This window comes from Drosophila tropicalis, unplaced genomic scaffold, assembly GCF_018151085.1.
Source record: "Drosophila tropicalis isolate 14030-0801.00 unplaced genomic scaffold, ASM1815108v1 contig_845, whole genome shotgun sequence".
Taxonomy (NCBI): Eukaryota; Metazoa; Arthropoda; class Insecta; order Diptera; family Drosophilidae; genus Drosophila; species Drosophila tropicalis.
Window position 1 is genome coordinate 6,040,444 of NW_027173338.1, and position 23,878 is coordinate 6,064,321.

The 23,878-nt window shown below is 33.5% G+C and overlaps 2 protein-coding genes and 1 long non-coding RNA gene across 5 annotated transcripts in view; 1 reads left to right on the forward strand and 2 right to left on the reverse strand.

The window, feature by feature from the left end:
* Positions 1-7,872, forward strand: part of LOC137581015 (neuroguidin) — a 53,171-nt gene extending 45,299 nt beyond the window's left edge. The window contains exons 2-4 of the mRNA XM_068295171.1: positions 6,183-6,877; positions 6,942-7,129; positions 7,538-7,872. Coding sequence (XP_068151272.1) covers positions 6,183-6,877; positions 6,942-7,129; positions 7,538-7,677 — 1,023 coding nt within the window. The 3' untranslated portion in view covers positions 7,678-7,872. The remainder of the gene's footprint in view (positions 1-6,182; positions 6,878-6,941; positions 7,130-7,537) is intronic.
* Positions 5,346-13,798, reverse strand: LOC137581016 (uncharacterized). 2 transcript variants are annotated; one of them, XR_011033053.1, is made up of 4 exons: positions 13,590-13,798; positions 13,429-13,517; positions 12,421-13,354; positions 5,346-5,360 (listed from the first exon to the last, which is right to left on the reverse strand). It is a non-coding gene; the product is annotated as an uncharacterized lncRNA (long non-coding RNA). The 2 variants fall into 2 exon arrangements; XR_011033052.1 differs by lacking the exon at positions 5,346-5,360 and adding an exon at positions 12,350-12,364.
* A 592-nt stretch (positions 13,799-14,390) lies between these two features.
* On the reverse strand, positions 14,391-20,269 carry obst-E (obstructor-E). 2 transcript variants are annotated; one of them, XM_068294655.1, is made up of 2 exons: positions 20,157-20,269; positions 14,391-15,220 (listed from the first exon to the last, which is right to left on the reverse strand). In XM_068294655.1, exons 1-2 carry the CDS (start codon positions 20,209-20,211, stop codon positions 14,529-14,531), a joined length of 747 nt encoding a protein of 248 aa, XP_068150756.1. In that variant the 5' UTR covers positions 20,212-20,269; the 3' UTR covers positions 14,391-14,528. The 2 variants fall into 2 exon arrangements, with proteins under 2 accessions (XP_068150756.1, XP_068150757.1); XM_068294656.1 differs by lacking the exon at positions 14,391-15,220 and adding an exon at positions 15,298-16,129 and having other exon boundaries at positions 20,157-20,252.
* Positions 20,270-23,878: the final 3,609 nt, after the last annotated feature.

Below are 23,878 nucleotides of genomic sequence, written 5' to 3' on the forward strand. Positions count from 1 at the left end.
GAAAAATCTCTTTAGCTGACTGAAAAATTGTTATAATCTTTGGTTATTATTGAATGTATGGCTTATATGTACAGTATTATTATTTTAAAATGCTTTTCCATTAATATTAAAGTACTAGAACTAAAGCTCCGCTCACATTTCTGTCCACCCGCTAAATGACATGCGATGTTTGCCCCCACTCTATTTTGAAAATTTTCAATTAATTCTGTTGCCATGAGCACCCAACCGAAATTTCCATTACCTCGATTATTGATAATGGCCATAAATTTTTAGCCATCCACCGATTTACCCGCATGGCGTACCCCTATTCATTTATTAAAATTAGCAGCCTTCTCTTTGCTCTTTCCATTCCTGTTTTTCCCGTGTATTTGCCGCCTTTGTCAGCCATTGCGAATTGGCAATTATTATTTTTTGCTTTCCGCTTGAGTTTCGCCATATTTTATAGAATTTTAATTTCTTTTTTTTTTTCATTGTTGAGTTGCCTAGTCAATTATTTAAATAAATAATGACCACCTCGATATGCTGCAACGCGTTTGTTGTTTTATTTCAATTTTTTCTTCTTTCCTTTTTGTCTGGTTGAAAAGTTCGAAAATTGCCAAAATGCCAATTGAAGCGGCAAAATGCGTTGGCTATTTGTTCTGCATGAAATATGCAATTATATGTCCGCCATATAAATGCGCTGTATATACATATATGTATATATCTGTAGTACATAAGTGCATTATATACCTAATGCAAATGTCATCGTGTATGCACCTAGGTTTGTATATTTAGCTATGATATATAGAAATATTTGTTCATTTGCATTTTGCTTTACCGCAAAAGTTTCATTTCCGTTTTGCATTGTACCAAAAAATGTCCACACCACACACTCTTTGACAGAAGTGACACATGCTGGAGAGGGGTGGCAGGTGTAGTAGTTTGGAACATAACAAATAATACGATATAACTAGTGGCAAATGTCAACAATTTTTAGACAGCTTAGTGCAGACTTTTTGGATAGGGAAATCAAATGCCAGCACATGGATACCAGTTCAATCGAATCAAAATGGCGATAGAACAGTAGCGTAAATTACGTAAAGGTTTAAAACGATTTTCTTCCCCATATGAAAATGATGCGAAAAAACAGCTAAAAGAATGAAAAGAAGATAATTGTATTACCAAGCCTTTAAAATACGTTCTTAGATAGCAGATAAAGCGGTTCTGTGTATGACAAGGAAGTATGTTATAGTTTTTGCACCAACTTGATTTAAGTTGGGGAAGCTTCCATGATACAACATACAATATGAAATATGTACATTAAAGAATGTAAAATAATGAGTTTGCTGATGAAGCAACCTTTTGCTTTTGTTCATTTGTTCTATGTTTTGGTGATGTGTGTGTATCCTTAGCTAATAACTAACAAATATGTTTGTTGTCAATAGTTAGTTTCTTTATATTTAAAGACAAATATCTAATTTAATATATATATAAATTGTTCTAGAATTTAGTATTACTAATGGCCAAACCAGATCGCCATCACAAGGTCGATGGGCTTAGTCCAAATTAACACAGTTTAAGATAAGCTTTGAGTCGTTTTCTCTCTTTAGTCTTTTAGAAAGGTTTACACCAGTCTTAATAAGGAATTGAAACATCTTTAATCTTTAAACATCTTTAATTTGAGTGTAGAAGTATAACTAATGGTTAACAGTTAGTTCTTTCTATATACGATCACTAAATAGATTTGTAACAGAATAAAATTTTGCTCGAAATTACCCAGAAATCATTATGCGGAACACGCATGTCGAATCGTTAATTCTCGCTGTGGTTTCATTTTATTAGCAAGTTGGTCCTGTCCCTCACTCTCTGAAATATGCGCCTCCCTGTGCTTCGGTCCACCACCTATATCTAATCAATATTTCGGTTATTGGCAAAGCAACTACAACACAACTGTAACAACTGCAACAACATAAGCAACAACAAGAGGCAATGACAACGACAACCCTGCATAAATTTCGAGTCCCATTTTGGGGTTATTGGCGGTGAAAATGTGTAGCAGGAGGATGGGTGGGTAGGATAGAGTGGGTAAGTGGGATGACTGCGGTTTAGCTGCAAGCCTTTGCGCGTATTTCATCTGGCGGCGGCGGGCAACGACGCGGCCGCCAAACATTGTCGTTGTCCTCACACACATTCGCATAGTTATGTATGCAGTATCCCCGCCACTCCCAGATTTTAGGCCAACTCTTTCAGCCCCGGTCATATTTCTAACTCACAACCAGTCACACAACTACGTCCCGCATTCCGGAACCCTTGGCCTTTGCTTACAGAGTCAAGCTTCACCCCATCGCCCCCATCCCGGTCCCATATTGTCGTTGGGTCCGCTGGTTTTACGTTAATTTGCACAATTTTTGAGTTATGTCAATCGATTTCTAATGGGCGTCGCGTATGCGTTACCCAACCTATCCCCCCAAAATCAACCCCGACTACTATATCACTATGTCTAACTTTGAACAGCCGTTGCCGTGGTTTAAGAGTGACAAAGGGGCGACGGTTTGTCGTTCGGTGGTCGCGTCAGCCCAACAACGATGATGCTCAATTTGTAGTTTTATAATTGAAATAAGTTCTCCCTCTTGGATTCACATATCACAATCCACGTTCTGCGATTGGCCCCCCGCCCCTGCCTCGTGTATTACGGGGACTGCGACGAAAACGTAAAGTGTTTACCACTGATTGAGGACCAAGGATTTGGCAATGCATTTTTGAGTCTTACTGCAGTCACCTGTTCATGTACGAGATTACCAACAGCTCCCAATTAGCGACAGTGCAGAGAGAGGCAAAGAGACAGAGAGACATCAATGCCGACATGAGGTATCCATCATGGCCATGGATATTTGTTTTCAATCCATCATTCGATTCATTACTTACGGTTGCCAGTCGGTTCGTCTAGCTTAGAGCCGGAGATGCAAATCTTTAGTTATCCCTTATGTTGTGGCAGATCTTGAACCAAATCGACCATTAAGACCTGTTAATGAGTTAGGAAGAAATAGTCGTTAATATTGATTAAGGAGCAATAGCCATATGTGTAGCAGTTGGACTGCTCTTAATCATTGTTGCATGCTGATTACTTCGGGTTATATTCATGCCAAAGAATTAAATTTAATAGACATCTTTGTACTAATGTATTAAGTATCATCTGTTTCTACAGTTAGATCGTACAAAGTAGAAACAACTAAGTAAAGGGCAACATTTTGCCAATTTCTACATGGCTGTCGATGTTGACCGTCTGTTTTATGGGAACTTTTTGATGCAACTTTCTGTATAACACACAAAATATGCAATTTCCAACCGCCTATAAATATGCAATGCATATTATGCAATTATTGTTGAGTCTCTCGCACACACAGGGAAATAAAATAAAAATATTAAAAATAAAAAAAAAAAAATTAAATAAATTGGCAAACCAAAATGCTCGCCATTATAATTGCAGTCGGGACAAATTTTAGCCCACAAGAGGCATGAGGGATGGAAAGAAGAGAAGATGGAATGTGAATGTGGTCAGCCGCCATCAACTGTTGTCATTAAATTCAGTCTGATGAGATGCGAGAGGGCGATGGTTGGGGGCTCAGTCATAACCTGTCGAGGCAAACAAACAGAAATTGCATTTTATATTTTATTCACGAGTGCGCAAAAACGGAAAATCAAAAACAGCCAAAAAAAAAAACAAATGGCAAGGGGGGTCAGGGAGCTCCCAAAATGAATGTGATAAAACAAAAACCTTGTTTATTTACGTTCGAGAGTCCATCTGAAAGAGATGGGTATACATATATATGTATATATCTACTATATATATTTATTTGTGTATACGGAATGTCAGATGCAAATATGTATATACATTTTGCTCTCTGGCCCAGCATTATTGCATTTTCGTTGCCTACTTACAGGCGAATGGCCAATGATAAATAACGGTTAATGCAAACTAGCGACAACATGGCCCTTTCTGAATTGGCTGCATTTGAAAATTACACAAAAAGCCCCCTCCAATTTTACTCCTATCCATTTATCCCTCCTCCTATCGAATTTAAAATCATTTGGCACATTGTGTTGGTGTATGATTTTTAAGCGGGGGAGGGGCGGGGCGTGGCGAATACGAAAGGGTATGGTGAAGGGGGCACTCTATAAGGTTAGCGAGTTTGCCATTTTGTTGTAATTGCTTTTGGCATGGTCTATGTGTTGATGTTACTGTTGTTGTAGTTGTTATCCTTGTTGCCCCTACACACACATACATAAATATATATATATCTATATATACATTGCTCAACGGTTTACTCTTCGCAAGCCAGACCACCCATTTGCCCGCCCCACAATCCTTCTTTTACATATGTGGTTGTTGTTTTACAGTTTTTGCAATTGGCTGCTGGTAAAATATGTCCACGTTTTATTTAACGCGTTTTTTGACTCTGCACATTGCGCACCAAAGGCCCGACGCACCTCCTCTATCTCCCTCCCCACCAACAGGACTCTTATGCAGTCAGGACAATACATAATCGCTGTTGTTGTTGGGCGTGAGTCAAGTGCGTGTTAGAGGCGTAATTGCGTTTATATATTGCATAGACTTCTAATGCATAGGCAATTTTGGCTAAAATGCCACGATATGTCCCAATACTTTAGAATTTTAACTCAATTTTCGGAGCCATTTAAAAGCTAATGTAATGACATTCGACCACGTCAAGACAAAAGACCGCTTTTAGCAGTTTGAATATCTCTTTGATCTATTCGTATCCTTTGTGAACACAAAAGCGCTGAACACTAAAAGCACTAATAAAATTAGCCGGAAAATATCTTTTGTTAGTCTTTTCCACTTTTACTTTAGGAAGTTTATCAGCAAGCTACTTATTTTTCCGTAAATTCAGTAGAGAGTATATCTTCCAACAATTGTTTAATGTTTTCATCAAATCTATAACTTTTCAAACCGAAAGTTTGAATATAACTTTTAGGTTTTTAGTGCTACAATTAGGTGTGGCTCTCAATTGTTGTTTATCTCTGTAATGTGATTGACAACTAAACTCTTTCAGACACTTGTCTTGTGCATGTAGGAAAATTTAAATTGATTACAGATAAGTACACAGATATCATCTCATTGGCTACGCCTACGCCCCCTTTGGGATGTAACAGACATCCTTTACCATCCAAAACTCATGTGTTTGCCACCGCACACAATTCATTTGCATATTTTATTGGTTGCCATTTAATTATTTGCATTTTACAAAAAATTTTTTGGGCCATCTGCCCCCCTCCATCCTCTCCCCCACCGCTGCTTGGGGGCTTGCTGATGCTGATGATGTTGATGATGCTGGATTGCTCTTTGACCGCCCTGGCTTATGCTGCATTTATTTTCAATTAATATTAATAAAGCAGTATGGAGGAGGTCGTTTGAGGTGGAATGGGGTCGTTAGGAGAGAGAGAGGGGGAGAGAATGAGAATATGCATATGATGTATGTATATATAATTTGTATATTTTTTTCAGATTAATTGCAAAATTGTAATATTTGTATAAAGGCTCTTTGGCACTTTGGCCATTGTCGCCAGCACACACACAAAACCCACAAACATCAATATGTATGATGTATGTATGTGTGTGTATGCGTATTTATTATTTTTGTATTTAGCAATTTACCAAATAATTATTTTGATAACAAATTCTTTAGAGTGTTGGTTTTTATGTTTGTGGGTGTGTGTGTGTGTGTGTGTTTGTTGCCTGTTTTTATGGCATTTCTGGTTAAATTTGCATATTATTATTGGCAAATTATTTTAATTGCATTTTGTGGCAACAAAATGTGGTCAAAATATGAACGAGGCGTATTTAAAAATATGAAATGATGGTACAGTCAGAACAAAACACGCGCAATAAATTGCCAAACAAGCCGAAAATTGCAAACCGCCGACTTATTATGTTTAATCGCAGCAAGAAATATAAATCATGCTTAAAAATTTAAAATTGATTCTAATTGGTTTCTGAAACAAATTGAAATGTTTCAAAGTTTTTAAGCGATTAAACAATGGCAACCCTGCCATGCCGATAAGTGTAACCGCACGTGGTGGCAACTCCCGAGGGCTGTAAAAAAAAACATTAAATTGATAATAAATTTAATTAACGAGCTAAAACCTAATTCATCTACTAATTTTGAATCATTTTTATTTTACAGGCACTTGATTACGATTGTGAAGTCCAAGGACAACAGGACATCCCACAGGCCATTCAACTCTTGGGTGAAATGAACAGCAATGTTAAACAGGTCACAGATCTGGTTGAGGGAATGCTGCAACGTGTCAAAAGCGGTGAACTGACCACCGAGTATGGACTGAGTTTTCTGGAAGTCAAATATCATATGCTGCTCGATTATTTGATTAATCTCACTTATGTCGTCTTACGCAAATGCTCCGGCGAGACAATCGAGGGGGATCCTTCAATTGAACGTCTAATCGAGATACGCACTGTGCTGGAAAAGATACGACCCATAGATCACAAGTTGCGGTATCAGATCGATAAGTTGGTCAAAACAGCGACCACAGGAGTGTCGAGCAGTACAGATCCCACACTCTATAAACCAAATCCAGAAGAGATGATGAGTGCAGCAGGAGCCAAGCATAATGATGATTCAGCTGATGGCCAGGACGACGACGAAGATGATGAAGACGATGAGGAGGATGGCAGTGACAGCGAGGAGGAAGATGACGAAGCCGGAGGAGCAGCAGCAAAGAAGCCACGCAAAGCGGCAACAGCTGGCAAAACAGGTGTCTATGTACCGCCACGTATTAAACCAGTTTTCTATGATGGCGACGAACGGGATGGCGATAAGGAAAAGAAGGCATTAGAACGTGCCAAAAAGAGAGCTATCACGTGAGATTAGCATTATCCTTTATTACTTTTATCATTTTTACTCAACTTGATTTGCATTTTACAGCGCCTCCATGATGCAGGACCTGAAGGAGGAATGTCTGGACGCCCCAATTGAGATATCTTCCGGCTCACGTGCCCAACAAATTTTATCTCAAACTCAAAAGGAGAGACAAGAGTACGAGGAGACCTATTTAATGCGTCTGCCAGTGACAAAGGCTGACAAGCATCGTCAACGCAAGCTAACCACATTGGGTAAGATAAACTTCAACAACAAAAAGTAATTAATTTTGAGCAAAGAAGATCTCGAAATGGTTGGACAACAATTTAAACATTTGTAAGGGACTTATCTGTAATTTGGTATATCTTAATGGGTTTAACTTTCACCAAAAGATCTAAAACAAGTTATACAAATATATTTGACTAAGTAATATTTAGTTATTGACAAACGTCAACGTAGTTGCCAATCGATGTTTACTTAATGTAGTTGTCACATGACGTATACGTGATGTTTGGCAAACAAGAAGACGATTCGTATATAAACCCCTTTTCTGAATCCACCTTTACGTTGTCCTAGTCGATCATTTGCTTGGCTCTTTCGATTACTTTTTGTGTTGTCAATATAGTGAAAAAAACTCTCTAATATATTCTTTTCAATTACAGGCACATTGGGTGATGAGATTCTTGGTGAGATCAGCCGAGAATCGGCTCTTCGCGGTGATGGCAGCAAAAAGCGTAAATTGGCCAAATCCCGAGGTGGCAAGGGCAAGAAACGTGGCGGTAAAAAGCGAAAATTCCATTAAAGGGGCCAAAGTACCAACTAAATTACGTATCTATAGGTTTCTATTGATTTATTTGCTTTAATCATTTATCAGTTATAGACACCAATCATTTTGATATTTTAACACGTTTAAATTTTATAAATTGTTTAAACTATTAAGTTTTTTTCTTGTCTTTATCTCAATTAAAGTTTTCCCTTTGAATTTTCTTTCCAAAAATTCTATTCTGTTTGTTTTTCTTGTACAATTTATTCACACATTCATTTCCAGCCCCTAAACAAATGGATCGATTTTATTTAAATCAGTAATAAATATTTAAAATATTTAATAAAAACCACAAAAATAAAAAAGCAAACAAATTTGATGCGCATTGTAAACTGCATACACAGTTTGGGCTACAAAATTGCAAATATATTTTAAATTAAGAAGTTTTCAAATTAAATACCAAATTCAAAATTACAACAAAAATGTCTAGAATATATTAACTAAACAACAAAAACAAAAACGAAATTTCCAATTAAACAAAATTAACATTTAAGGCACAGCAAAATTAACAAAAACGAAAAAAAAAAAAACAAAAAAAACTCAAATATTTCGTTGTTTTTAGGAGTCAAACAAAAGAAGAAAAAAACTAAACTGGAATCAAATTTATAAAACTTTGGGCAAAGAAACATAAAAAACCATTTTGGCTGCTTTTGGAATAAATATTTTATTAGTTTTTTTTTCATTTTTTTTTTTTAACAAAAACCAAACTTTATGTTGAAATAGTTAATAACTAACAAGAGAGAACAAAATGAAAACCAATACAAAAAGCACAACACAACAACCAAAACCTAATACCAAAAGGATACAAAAAATTTAACAAATTCAGTGACAAACCAAAAAAAAAATAAAGCAGTTGCCTTACAAAATACAAAAGACCGGTTTATGCCATAAGAGAAAAATTGAATATTTGAATTTAGAAACAAAAACTAAAATAAATAAAGAAAAATACCAAGATCAAGAAAGAGACATATTTATGCATATTGAGCGATAATCTTAAGCCCCACCCACTTACTACAGCAAATGGAAACAAAAGACAAAAGATGCCAAACAGACAAAAAGAAGAAAGAAAATGAAGAGAATATTTGATATGGTTAGAGATTTCTTTGTTTCTCGGTTCTGGCCGTACAATTATTTTTGGAACAACTCCTAAAAACAACTGAATTTAGACACAAAATTTTATATATTTATTAATATATATAAGACATTAAATTTAAGAAACAATTTTGAATAATCCAAGAAAACTGAAAAACCAAAAACCAAAAACACAACAGACGGAAAATGGTACGTACGTCCACTTGAAAAGTTTTTAAATTACAAAAGCAGTTTATGAGACAAAACCAAAGCGCATGAAAAAAGAATATATATATATATAATGTACTACCACCATTTATAATTATTACTTTTAAATGTACATGATAAATCAAGAAAACACTACAAACAAATGCCAGAGTCAAAACTCGACTCTGGGTAACTTCGGCCATGTCGATGCTTTCTATACCCTTGTAAATTTATGAATAGTCTTGAGAATCGAATATTAAGCCTAATGAAGTATTGACTATCTGTTTTCGATTACATCTGACTTGGTCTACCTATTAGAATTCGTCACCAAAACTCAAGTGACTCCTGTTAAGACTTTGCATGAGCATGAGCTCATCGAATCGGTTGCTAAATATAAGGATCTACAGCTTAATATTACTTGAAACCAGCTTTAAGGAGACAGGAAGTAATTTGAGAATAACTGGATCGCTTTCAGTTTAGAATGCATCTGCTGGGGAACTTCTTAATGGGAAATCGACAATGTGGACTTCTATGATATAATAACATTTAGTTCAACGATCAAACAATCGATGACTTGTTGGATTAATAGTAGAATTAATAGCCCGTATCCTAAAAACAGTAGAACTCGAACAATAAACAGTTTTCTTTAGCCTCAATGGAAGTCTTTAAGTGAAGCCTATCCACCTAATACTCTTCTCTTCTAAGAAACACCTAGGGGCTTGATGATGGCAGATATATGTACCTACATTATGTAGGACTCTTTCTATAAATCATTCGCAGTCTTAAAAATCTGAAACCTTAAAGAGTTGAAAGTATTTTTGAACTCTGCTTGTCCGTTGGGTATCTGCTTGATTAAAAGATTAAGCCATCAAATTCAGATTAAATGATAAGGATTCTGTATAAGTAGTAATCTCTTTGAGATCTCTTCAATTTATTGCTGATCTACAACTTGCCAATGTTTTATAGGAAAACCAACCGCAGAAAGAGATCAAGACTCAAGAAATGTAAGGCAAAAGTTGACAATTCGTCCATCAATGTAGTAGAAAACTATTCCAAAAACAAATTTTGGCAAGGGTATAAACATAAACAGAAAACAGAAACTACACCAAAACTAGAAATAAGTTAATTAACTTTTAAATGAAAGCAAAGCAAACTTTTGGCTTTTACAACCAACAACTTTGACTAAACGGATGAATAAAATTTTTTTCAAAATTTCCCAATTTCAAAAGCGTTCGAACATGCAACGCATTTGAAACAAATGAACTTTTTGGCTATAAATCTTAATGGAAATGCAAACGTATAAGGCAGACAAATGGAAATTACCACATAAATGCAATAGAACTCGAAATTATTTACAGGCAGCAACTTGAACACAAACAAGAAGTGAATCGTTTTTCATTGTTTTCCAATTTTTGTGTTTAAAGCAATTAAATAAATTAATTTAATTAATTTATTTATGTTGAAAGCTGAAAGACTGAATATGTTAAAATAAAACAAAAACCAAAAAAAAACCAAAAAAAAAAAAAAAAAACAAAGAAAAGAACGAAACTAAAATGGAAAGAAACGAAAACTACTAAAAAAGATGGAAATACCAAAAAAAAAAAAAAAAAAAACTTTTCTCAAGCGTATGGAATGGAACTTAAATAATTTTAATAGCCGAATTTCTAGCACAAATTAATAAATTAAAAAATGAAAAATGAAAAGAAAAACAATCTATTTTCATTTCTGGTTTTGTTTGATTTCTTAATTTTTGAGCAATTTTCTATTTTCAAATTCAGAATTCTGTTGAAAGATTTTTGCGATTTTCATTTTTATCGTCCCCCCGCCCCCACCCCGAAAACAGAAAGGAAAAATAGGATTTATTCAATTTTTGTGTAACAAAAGACGAAAAAAACGAACAAATTGTGAAACGAAGATATTGCAAAACGAAAAGAAAGACAGAGAACGAAGCAGATAAATGAAGAAGAAAGCACAAAAACAACAAACAACAAAGTGAAAAAAAGATGAAAAAAACAACCAAACAAAAGTCGCCTTAGCCAAGCACCACAAATAAAACAAATAAACAAACAAACAAAAATTTAAATAAATAAAATAAAAACATAATAAAAGTAAAATAAAATAAATGCAAAAAAAAAAAAAACAAAAACAAAAAGAAACTGAACTAAAATACCAAATTATTTGTTGTAATATTTTAAAGAAATACCTACACACAGATAAACAAACAAACAAACAAAAACACACACAAGAAAAAAATAGTGCAAAAAGTTAAAAACAAAAAGAAAGAAAACCGAAGCAAAAACAAGCAAATTAATTTAATTTTTATAGCCAAAAGAAAATATCTTAATCGGATTGTATTTGGATTGGATGAGATCGTTGGATTTGGATCGTGTTTAGTTATTAAGCAATTTTAAGGAATTCCGAAACCCAAAAACAAAAAACAAAAACAAAATACTAAATCCATTGGTTAATTAGTGATAGCTGAGACATGTTTTTAACCAAAACAAATTCGAGCTTACAATTATTTTCGAAAACTAAAAATAAAAGAAAGAAAGAAAAAAACGAAAAAAACAAAACATTTTAAAATCAAAAAAATTCATTTGGCATAAGTTCTCGAAAGAAATATTCTCTAAGTTCAAAAGCAAAGCAAGAAAATGATGTTGTATAGAAACGGAATGCAGAAGAAAGGACATAAAATCTAATGTTTAATACAAAAACAAAATATACTGAGTAAATATTGCAATTGTGTGGAAAATTAATGATAATGATAATGAAGATGAAGATGAAGATGGTTGGTAGTCACATGTAAAATTGATATATAAGTTTGAATTAATCTACCAAATATAATGATTAAGCAACCATTATAAACTAACATAAAACAAATTTCACAAACACACAAACACACACACACAAACTGATAATAAAATAAAATTTCGAAACTAACAAAACTCTAAAATTTAAATGTTCGCTGCTTAAAATTGACAAGGCAGCAAAGAAGATTTCTTCTGGCTTATATCTAGCTTTGTATAATCAATCCTAAAGACTTTCAGACATCAGATATAGACAACTTTCAAAATGTCAGATATAGACATCTTTCAAATAGTTTTAAAAGATTTTATCAAATCTGTTTATAGAAATGAAATGAATATGAAAACATTGAGTCTGATTTACTTTAGCAACAAATCTTTCCACAATGGTTTTAGTCATTATTTTGACCACAATTTTGATCTACTAAAATGTACAAATTTATATTTTAGGTATGATAAAGTTTGGTCTGGCCTTTACCGACTTGAGACACAATTTAATTACATTAACATAGGTAGATAAACATTCAGGGAGTTTTCTAAAACTAAATAACCCTCGACTCAAGTATACATATTCTTTAAACTTTCTGTAACGAATAGATAATCATGATTTAAGACTTAACATCCCAAGATTAATTTTTACCATTTTATTCGCCCATCTTGTTTGGGAAATCTCCGAGTAGTCTCTTCTTTTGAAGTCCCATATTCCCATGTTCCAATTTGCTTTCAAAGGGATAAATAAAAACTGTCATCTTATGACAGTTGTAGAAAAAATCGATAACATTTTGGTTTTTTTCCTAAATTCCAGTTCCATCTCTTTCATTCCTTTCATACAATTCTTGTTCTATATTTGAGGCCGATAATGGATAAGAATGTACGAGATCTGATTTGTATTCGTTGTTATCGTCTTTCCTTCGACTCAAGTCTTTATCGTCTTCTCTGATGTACAGAGTCGATACGTTTTCTCGGCCTACCAGATTGTCTTACTTCCGAGTCGGCTTACAATGGGGCAAGGCTAAAGAGTATTGCCAGACCATTCCACACAATGCTAAACAATGAATCAGCATTTGCCAGAACAATTTTTCCTCCAAATTAAATTAAACAAAAATTTAAACAGTACATATTTATAACATTCACATCATACAAAGGTCAAGTGCGTTTCTGTGCTCGTAGAATCGGGTGGGGGACCGATCTATGTCACAGTAAATTTTGAATTACAAATAGGATATGCAAATCGTCTAAACTAATACTAGCCGCTATTGCCAAATGGGTTCTTCATATTGAAATCCAAATCCAGGAGTATATTGATGACGGTGTTTTTCAATGTGTCTGATAAATATTATAGACTTATATAAAGTTGGGTTGTGGAATCTGCGCCATTCCGATTTTTGAATTGTGTTGAGACGTGAGACGACTTGCTTGCTTGCTTCATGAGGTTTAGTGTAGAAGTGTGTCCCGAAGATGAATGCATTTGTTGACACAGCTCTCTGCATATATCAACAATACCATTGGTCCATTGGGATCCTTGAAATCCAAAAATTGTCCAGGCAGCCTTTTATAGAGTATTGAAGTAGTCCCTGGTCCATGCAAAATGGAGAACGAAAATTTAATGACAGCTCATGCCAATCGTGACATGAAAATCAAAACTCACTCGCATTGGAATTTGGTGTCAGCCGTGTAACAAACGTTGAGCAATAGAGACAAAGGACACCACTAAATCCTTTAAAGTCTGCTCCGTCACTGGAAATTGGCAAGGATTATAGAGAAATAATCCTTGAGCTGCACAATCTGTGGGAGTATGAAAATATTTACCTCGTGTTTGTAGACATCAACCGCGTTCCGAGTAGTCCATCATACTTATTGTGGCTCCAGGACGTTTTAAGGATTTTTATTGAATTTCCTTTTTTTGTTTTCTTCTTAGCTTTTTTTTTTTTTTTTTTTTTAGTTTTTTTTTTTTTTAATTTTTTTAAATTTTTTTTTTTGTTTTACCGGAAATTTCATTTTTACACTAGAAAATTTTGTGCGGCCAGGATTAGAACTAGACGAAATGCTGATGTTAACTTCACAATGTTGAATGTGATACTGAACTCTCTACATTTCGAAGTTGGGGCATTGACAAAATCCAACGAAATCCAAATTGGCACGGGTAACTTGATTAGAATTTTTTGTTCTATAATTGTGTTGGAAAACGATTAAAACTAGATATTTAGTGTTGAAAAATAATCGAAACTTACAAAATGCTACAGTGTTGGAAACTTAGTATCAAAATAAGTGTTAATAATTGCACAATAAAATAATTTTTTACCATTGAAAACTTATTTAAATAATTGTAAATGTATAAACGATTTCACGCTGATCCATTTAAGTGGATGACTATATCTTCACATCAATTCTTCTTGATCTAAAGTTTATATGAAGCGTTTAACTTTTATGATCTTAGAATTCTACCAAAGCTTTGGTTAATTCTTGTTTTTATTGGTACTTTAATTGAAAATTTTGTTTTCAGTTAATACAAAAGGTTTCTTCAACGATTCGGTAACTACTTATGATTCTTCAAAAACCACCAAGTTCCATTATCAACTCCTGAATCGCAATGGAAGAGAGAAGATCGCATTTTAATATGTATAAAAGTAGCATCATTTATTCAATAATTTTACTTATGAATATTAATAGAAATCTATTTACAAAAATTGCAAAGAATTTTCTTCCAAGTTGGAGCCTCTCTCATATTGTCCAGTGGCTCTCTAGCACTTAGGCCAAGGGCTGAGCCTGTTCGGGCAATTGCCGTTGAGCCTTCAATCTCTGCTTGTCCTTAAGAAGGGCATAGCATTCAGGGACTTTGTTGTAGAAATCGCAAAGCTTTGTCTTATCATTGAAGGCCAGATATTTGCCACAATTGTAGAGCCGAGGATGTCCATTGACGCAAACAAAGTATTTCTTGCAAGTGGTCGGATGACGATAGTAACGCAGTTCTCCCTCCGGAGTGACATCCACCTCGGGAGCAACACCATCGACCAGTTCCGATTCGGGGCAAGTGAAACCCAAATAAGCCTCAGCATTGCAATTGCCCACTAGATCGGGCCAATCGCATTGATATGTCTCCTCATTGAAGGCCAATCCCTCGGGGCATTTGGTTAGACTGGCCACACCATGGGCACAGTTGCGATAGACACCGCACTTGGTTTGATCGCCATTGGGATAGAAACCAAACTGCCTGGGACACTCATCGGTGCCATTGGCGGGCTGGAGGCGTGTGCGCTCCTTGCAGGTGGAAAATGGAGCATAAGTGCATTCACCTGTCGACTTGGTGCGCTGATGGAAGAGCAGACCATCGGGGCAGAGTTTCTCCACTGGGACATCATCTTGACATTCTGTATAGGCATCACATTGGTCGCCAGAAGCAAAGCGCCCGTTCTTCGTGGGACACTCCGGTGAGGCCAGCACTGCAACGAAAGGAATAGGGAAAACCATATTTAGCAAAAGGAAACTTTAGAAAAATGATTTCAATCTAATGAAACAATTTCATTTAACATATGCAAACACAATTTATTTGTCAAGGTCTTTAACTACAGACTAGAAAACTCGAGCAGCTTCTTGCAGATTTCGCATGGCTTCGCACTTAAAAATTAGATTCTAGATTAGCAAATTCCAGTTTCTCTTCTTCCTTTTGTTTTAGTTGCGTGCTTTCTTTGCATGTTGACGCGCTGCTTTGATTTCGGCTCCCTTCTCTCTAATAGCTGAACTGCAGTTGGGCACATTATCAATGTCGTCGCATTGGTTCAGCTCCTGGTTGAAGGCCTGGTCCTCTGGGCATTTAATGCGACGTGGACGTCCCTCAATGCAAATGAAATACACTTGGCAATCCTCCTGCGATGGATGGAAAGTGTAATCTTGTTCCTGTTCACCCAACAGCTCAGATTTGGGAGCCAGAGCAGGGCATCTGAAGCCCAAGAACGACTCAGCATCACAATCCTCGACCTGATCGGGCCAATCGCATTTATAGGTAGCCGGATTCCAAGCCAAACCCTCTGGACAATCGAAAACGAAACCACGTCCAGCAGCACAATTCATAAACTGTCCGCAATGGCTGGCATCGCCCATGCGATAATAACCAAACTGATGGGGGCAATCGTCGGTGGGTTGAGCGGCCTGGAGGCGAGCCTGTGGCTGTTGGCATTCCACATCGATGGGATAGCCACATGGATAGCCAGTGGACTTTTCATTATAGAGCAGACCATCGGGGCATAGCTTCTCCTCGGCCACTCCGTTTTTGCATTCAATGTACGCATCACAGGATCCCGACACTGGGGCAGTGCCATTCGCCTCACGGCATCCTCCGGCAGCAGCGGCAGCTGTAAAAGACAACAGTTATCGGTTAATAGAATTCTATATAGAGGGTAGGCATATCGAAAGCTTACCTCTAATGAATTATGATGAAGATGTTGCCTCTAAATCAAATATTCTTTCACTTACACTTTGCAAACAAACATTTTTAAACTTATTTAACAAAATAAAACTTAGTTTATGAAGTATTTTTTTCGCTTGCTTATAAAGTTAATGAAATTTAATGTTTGTGTGTATGTTAAGTATGTAGATGAGACTTGATTTATAGTTCTTTAATCGTAGAATGAAATTTGAATACAAATCAGAAGAGTAACTATGCCTGAAATCAATCTTCGATAAGCAAACATAATTTAATGATTTTGTTTTCGAATTTGAATAAACTTCTAATAGATTGCGAATAAATCTCTAGTTTATGCTTTCGAATAAATGTAACCCACTCGAAATACTTTTAAATCCTTTGGTTCTCAGTTCCTGTAGCTTCTCCCAAGAGATTCTCAGTTCTAATTTCAAAACTATTACGAATTCCAAATGATTTACATTTAAATTGTCATGTTTTTAAATGTAAAGAAAGAAACATTTGTCGTCGCTTAAACAACTCAGAAGAATAATTTTTAGTCAAATATTTATTGTTAAATATTTGTAAGGTTGTTAACATTCCAAACTGTTTGTACGACCCTCAAGAGATCGCTATGCAAAATAAAGTGTTCTGCTTCAGAACATACAAATATTAATAAACAAAAACTCATGTTCTCGGTTTTTGTCTTGACATGACAAAATGTTTGCGACCACAACCAGAAAATTAGTTGTCAAATATGTAATGAGGCATATGGACACACCTTATTCCCATGCCTTCAAGTAGGAATTTTAAATACTTTTTTTTTACCACACAGTCAAAGCACATTATGTTTTGTGGATGGTAAAATCTACTTATGTAGTTCAAAAAGATTCAAGTTGAATAGATTTTAATCTTTATCATATACCAGAGCACTTATACTAGTAAGTAGTAAGTGTAGTAAGAAGGTGTGGCTCCCGATTTCCGATTTTAATTTACAAAAGTTTTTGTTCTCTTTTATGTCTTTCAAATGTTTTGAATTACAAAAGACATCTGAACTTTACCTAAGTAAAACTTTTCGTGTTTAAGCAACAGTTTGCTTTCTTTACTAATCTTACCTATTAATTATCATCTCATATTAGCACTTAGCACTAATAAAACACTTTGGAGTAGAAGACAATTTATATTTGTTTTCAAAATGAATGCCATAATAAACAGTAAGACTTAGATTTACTTTTTTGTAAGTTTTACTATTTCAATCCCTCATTTCTTTAAGTTTATTAAACAAACAAATTATTTGCCCATCTTTCGAAATGTTTGTTGCTTCATACTGATTATACTAATACTAGTTTTTGTAATTAGTTTCATCTAAGAAACTTTTCACACATTTGCAATGTTTTCTATTTTTAAATCAAATAAAGCAATTTTTGAATCAGGTTCAAAAAGAAGACCCAAATTCGCTGGAACACAGCTGAGCTCAAGTAAGAAAAATTTCTTATGTTTTAATTAATTTCTCTGATAACTAATTTATGATGATTGCTTAGTCTTTAATTGCGTTCGACTTAGACGTCTTCTAATAAAAATACCTTCATTTTTTGCCTAACTCTAAACTGGCTTCTTTCTAGCACTTTTTGACATTTTCCCACACAACATTCACACGTTTGCATGAACATGTATGTATCTCCCTTCAAAATGAAGCTCTATAAATGAGCGCATGTTAAACTGAATTTAATCAGTCTTCTCACCCCTCCTATCACCCCCACCGCCATCGTCATCTGCCTTAAATTGGAAACGATATACAAAAACCGTGAAACGTAAAAAAGATGCAAAGGCTTTTTAAAGGTCAGCATAACCAGCTGCCGTTGCTGCTGCTACTGAGCCACCTCCGATCCACTGTGGACACGTATTGGCCATACACCAAGCAGAAGCTCCACGGGTCTTCCTCCATAAACTCGTACCCATATCGGCAGTGTCCAAGCCGCCAAACTCGTTTGAATCGCCAGTGAAGGCAAATACAAACAATGGACCAAATATCAGCTACGTCAACAACAAAATCGAAATCGAAAAGACCGAAAAGATTATGCAATATTGACAACAACAACAACAACAATAACATTTATCTCTGCTTCGTGTGTGAATTAATTTCTTTCATTTGCTGGGTCCAGCGACCTTGAAAATTATTGAAGAAATTTTTTTGTATTTTCGAATGCAACTTGCGGGATGATTTTTCCGTTTCATCTTTTCATATTTGTTCAACATTTTTCGTTTATTGTTGTTTATTTAATTATTGCGGAAATTTTGTTTTTTTGAATTTCTGCGCTAATTACTTGCACATTTTGGGACAATTCATGCGATTTCCTGGCATTGTTGGGAAATTATTCAATTTGAAGCACTTATTTTGTTTGGTACCCTTACATTAGGTAGATTAGTCTTACAATTAGTTTAGTTTATTTCAATCTGGCCATAAATCAATGTGCTCTACTTAAGTGGAAAATGTTTAGTTGTATCTAAAAAACTTTTAACTTCTTGTTATTCCTAATGTCTTCTTAAAAACGTATTCGTATTAAGTCCCTTGACTTTGTATTACATTATAGCTTTTGCCGACTTAGTTAGGGTATTAACATGTCTTCATGGCCAAAGCTAGTTCGACCCTGTGGTTAAAGTTTTTGGTTTTTGTATCGTAATCCCATGACAGTTGCTTAATTGCATGATGATGCTGCTCGATCTGAATTATCGCATCTATATAGATATGTGAGTATGTTTCTCTATGTATGTGTGTGTGTGTAATTGAAGCTTATGCAAAATAGTTGTGAGAAATATTTTGTCGTGATATTGTGAGGTTTCTCAAGTTTTGGGACTTTTGCGGGAATGTTGATCGTCTCCGTGAGGTGATTCAAGTCATTATGCAAATTTTTTTTTTTTTTTTCGTATTGTTTGTGGCGCTTAAATTGTTTGCAATTAGAACGTTTAAACAATTCGACTTGCAAATAAACTAAGTAAACCTTGCTTGGCATGTAAGCTTAAATTATTTAATAGAAATATTTTGATTTTAAATTCAGAATTATAGAATTTTAACCACTTTTTAAGTAAAGTCTTCAACCAACATTTGTTTATTAAGAAACAAAAACTAGTTTACTTAGTTTTGAAAATATATTCGATTAGTGATCTGATAATACATGAATGATCGAAAAGAAATGTGTAACGTTCAGAATTTCATGGTTGAAATTAAGGTTTTCTATTTAGAGACCAATTCGACCCACTATCCTAGGTAAGTCAGACAAATTTCACAGATGTAATTAGTTTAACAAATTGCCCACGTTTCACTAGAATTGATATAATTTGGCATTTAAGCATAAAAAGACCAATTCGACTTATTACTCAAAGTATTTTAGACAAGTTTTACAGTTATATATTTAATATTTTATTTAAGTTAATACGGACAACATTGAATCAATTTTTAGTAAATTGCACTCATTTTTGTCATCTACGCAAATGTCTTCAAAATATTTGACTATTTTTCTTTAAAGGAAAGTTTTGCATTCATATCTAGATAAATTATAGTAGAATTTATTGACTTTGAGATAATAATACGATAATTATAAACCTGAATTTAAATTGTTGTTGCATTTAATAGAATTTCTCATTGATTTCTAGAAGAAATAACCAGTTGGGTGTTAAATTTGAAAATCTATATAAATGATTTCATCAGCATTTAAAAGCAGATGAACCTGTTTAACTGTCTAAAACTAATTAAATTATAACTAAATTCTTTTCATTGTGACATTTGATTAGAAATTTTTAATTTGTGAATTGAAATCCTTTATAATTTTGATCAAATGTTTGTGCATGAATAAGTGAAATGACTTAATATTAAACCATAACCAACTACTACGCACAAGTTTGTCGCTTAAGTCTTTCGTTTTTTTCTTTCTTGATTGAACAAAAAATTATATAAATTCATGTTGTATTGATCGACTACTAACCCATTGAGCCAAACATGGCCAAACACACTAAAGCACTGATTAATAACTTAGCCATTATAACTGTTTGAGAGAGCGAACGCGATGTGCCACCAACGAGCTGACAATTTCGACTGTTTTGCGCTAGAAACGCAACGCAGATCTTAACTGGCATATTAAATGGCAAAAAGCCTCAATCTGAGACAAAGCCAAAGGCCCGAAGCTCAAAGCTTGAGCCGATGCTTCCAGCGTCATGGCGTTTGCTTATCTTCAGCCATATACATATGCATGTATGTATGTACATATGTATGACACTTTTGTTGCTTGCAATCCGACAAAGATACAAACATGTTAATAAATAGCAGCCAAACAGCCAACACATCTCTTAACTTCTGACATAAATCTGAATGGAAGATGACTCAGTTCTGGTTTTTGTATCAAGAAATATTCAAAACAGTTTTACATTTAAAAAAAAAACATCGATCTTGATGTACTCTGCATTATAGAAAGTATTTTTCTTCCTTAAGGAACTTGAATTCAATTTAATTCTAATTTAATTATAAAACTAAATTATAATCTATTTTGAATTAGATTATGTATTTTTTAATTCTTTTGAACTGGGAACTAAAACATATAGAAAATAATTTCTTCACAAAATTAGTTGACCCGCTAACACTTCTCAAAATGTTTTTCTTTTTTAAGAAAAAGTCGAGCCAAACAAGAAAATGATCGAATATTTCAGTTATTGGTTATTTTAGTGTAATTTAATAATTTTTAATTTAAAAAAGAAACTTGAAAGTAATCATCTTAAATATGTAGATACTTAATATAGAAATCTCAGATACAAGCCTAATAGAATTTTTGTTCTATATACCCTTCATGAACTTATTTACTGGGTATATGAAATTTAATTTGTATTTAATTTATGTTAACTAAATGCCGAAATGTCATGTTTTTAAAATTAGCATTTTCGCACTTTTATTTTCATTCGACTAAAGCCAAAGACAAAAAGTTTAAAGAAAATAAAACCCGTCTTAAAGTCAAGGTCGAAACTGCGCCCATGCGGTCGTCCCAAGTTGTCTGTGACTTGTGAGTCGGTGCCAAGTGCTTGGCCGCACCATTGTCTGCCAAAGAGATCTTCATCTTGAATTTAGGCTTTTAACGTAAAGCAGTTTTATTGGGGATTTTTGTCTTTTAGTAGAATTTAAAACGGGTTTTCAGCATTTTTTTTTGTTTCTTTTAATAAGCATGTTTAAAATTCATATGAAAAATCATACCAGAAGTTACTGTGAAACATGAGATGAAGCATTAATTCATTTCTAATAGGTAAGCAAAGATTTGCCGATAAGGATTCTATAATTTTTAATGATCTAATCTTACTAAAATGAAATGTTTTTCTGGTATGATTGCCAAAAAGATAAGTAAGTATATTCAATTTTGAGTAAAACTGTTTTCGTTTGTACTTTAAGATATGCATATTAATAATTTAAAATATTCTTTAATTTTGAAAACCTTGAAACGTATAGTTTAAGATGTTCAAAAATTAGTTAAAATTTGATTAATAATGAATATGGCCTCCAGACACATATCGATATTTTATTAAATCAATAATACTGACTTATTTTTAGTCCATAAGAAAATTTAGTTAAGCTAAAAAGCTCATTCTTTTAAAATATCTAACTTAAAGAAATCTTCAGATCTCATAAGGCCAAGAAGCTTAAAAGTCTATTGTGTATATTGACTTCATTTCTATCAAAAGTTATCTTATCTGTTTTAAAAAAAAGCAAAAAATCATTTGAAATAAATCAATTCTCTTTGTTAAAATCAACTTATTTCTAGAACTACTTACTTTCTTGTTAATCGATACAGATGTAAGGGATCATCTATAAAAAAAATGCAAATATAGTTCTCATCACATCTTCTCAATCCCAATTCCAACAAACAATCAAACATTTAACAATTCTCTTACGCCAAATGAGAGATTTCGAGTTGATTTGTTTCAATCAAGTTAAATTTAAAATTCGTGTAAGGGTGTGGTATTCAAAATTACCACTGAATACTTACGTCATTTGTTTTGGCAATGTCAAATGGATAAGTCATTGCTTTATTGACTTTTTCTTGGAAATTCATTCAGGAAACACCAAAAACAATTACATTATATTCAGGTTTGAGAGAAGATGACAACTTGACATAAATTTGCAAAGTTTAAACAAAGTTTGCTCGCTTCACATTGAAATCTATAAAATAAATATCTTAACCCATCATAATGAAACAAAAAGGTTTAAGTTTGAGTGTCAACAGAGCTGAAAAGCAAATAAATCAGCTTCGTTGTCTATCGAAATCTGAAAATGAATCATAATCTTTGTAAAATCTTCGATTAAGCTTAAATAAAATCAAAAATTTATTTTAAATTACTTGTTTTTTATTTTGACATTCTTTTCTTGTTGCTTTTTTATAATGTACCTAAATCAGTTTTGTATGTTTTTATGTGTTGGTGTGTGTAAGGTTCTCTTACAGTTCAGCTAATAGTCCATGCTCAGCAATTTCTTGTTGCACTTAACTTTTACAAAAAAATATATATTTATATATATATTTATGTATAGGTATACTTTATTTCTAAATTTTTTCATATTCATTTGAGAAAGAGTCAAAATGCTGCAATCAAAATGAAGTCATTATTTTGATTTCACTTTGATACATTTTTTTTGATTTTGTTTTGTTGTAATTGCTAATGCTATGGCTTACAGAGGAAATCATATTATTAAGTATATACGTATGTATGTATATGAATATATATTTCATACTAACTGAAAGATTGGCAGGCTAGTTCTGAAGAAGACTTTCATTGATAGGTAATGACTTGGACTAATTGCAGCAGAAAATTAATTGAAAGATATTTCAATATGTTTTAAGTCATTTAGCAAAATAGTAAAAAATACATAATTCGCTTGCGGCATACCATAAATATCATACTAATATATCGTATATATACTGACTTAAATACAAGTTCTTTATTTACATATAGAAAAATAATGCTTTCTCTCTTTTAATTTATGTTTGTGAGATGAACTCAAGAATTGAACCAAATGTTGTTTTATTACAATTAAATATTGGTTTTGGTTTTAATTTGTTTTTTCAATTTTCTAAGGCACTTTAATACTTTTCCATTTTTTATTAATTTTTTTTTTTTTTTGTTTTCAAACATATATTAAATTTATATATAGATAAATGTCTGATTTCTGTAGACAGTATTTTCATTCATTTTGTAACAATTTTTACTTTGTTTTGTTTGTTTATTTTTGGAATTTTTTAATCTATATAGTTTAGCAACAGTTGTTAAATTTAGTGATATTCATTATATGTTTGTTGAGCGCATCAAACTAGGAGAAAAATGCGTTGAAATTAGGAATTTCTTAGGTTTCTAACAATTTACATCCAAATACAAATACAGAACATCAATAGAATTGAGTTTGTGTATGTGTGTGTTTGTGTGTGTGTGTGTGTGTGTGTACATATGTTGTTCCCAAGTCAATTATGTGTGTGATTTTCTTTTCATTTAACAGCATAAACTACTAATTTTAAGTGTAATTTTTTAATTCTAAGTCAATTTCAATTGAACTTTTTTTTTTTTTGTGTTGTTTCATTCATTCTGTCTCTTTCTACTAATACAGCTGTTTCAACTGTTTGTCTAATTGTAATTTATTAATTAATTAATTCGATAAGGCCTACAATGAACGAAAACCCAT

Coding starts and splice junctions, on each gene's coding strand:
- obst-E (XM_068294655.1), bottom strand. CDS start 20,211: ATGGCTAAGTTATTAATCAGTGCTTTAGTGTGTTTGGCCATGTTTGGC. Junction 15,221..20,156: donor GGCCATGTTTGGCTCAATGG/GTTAGTAGTCGA, acceptor CTTTCGTTGCAG/TGCTGGCCTCACCGGAGTGT.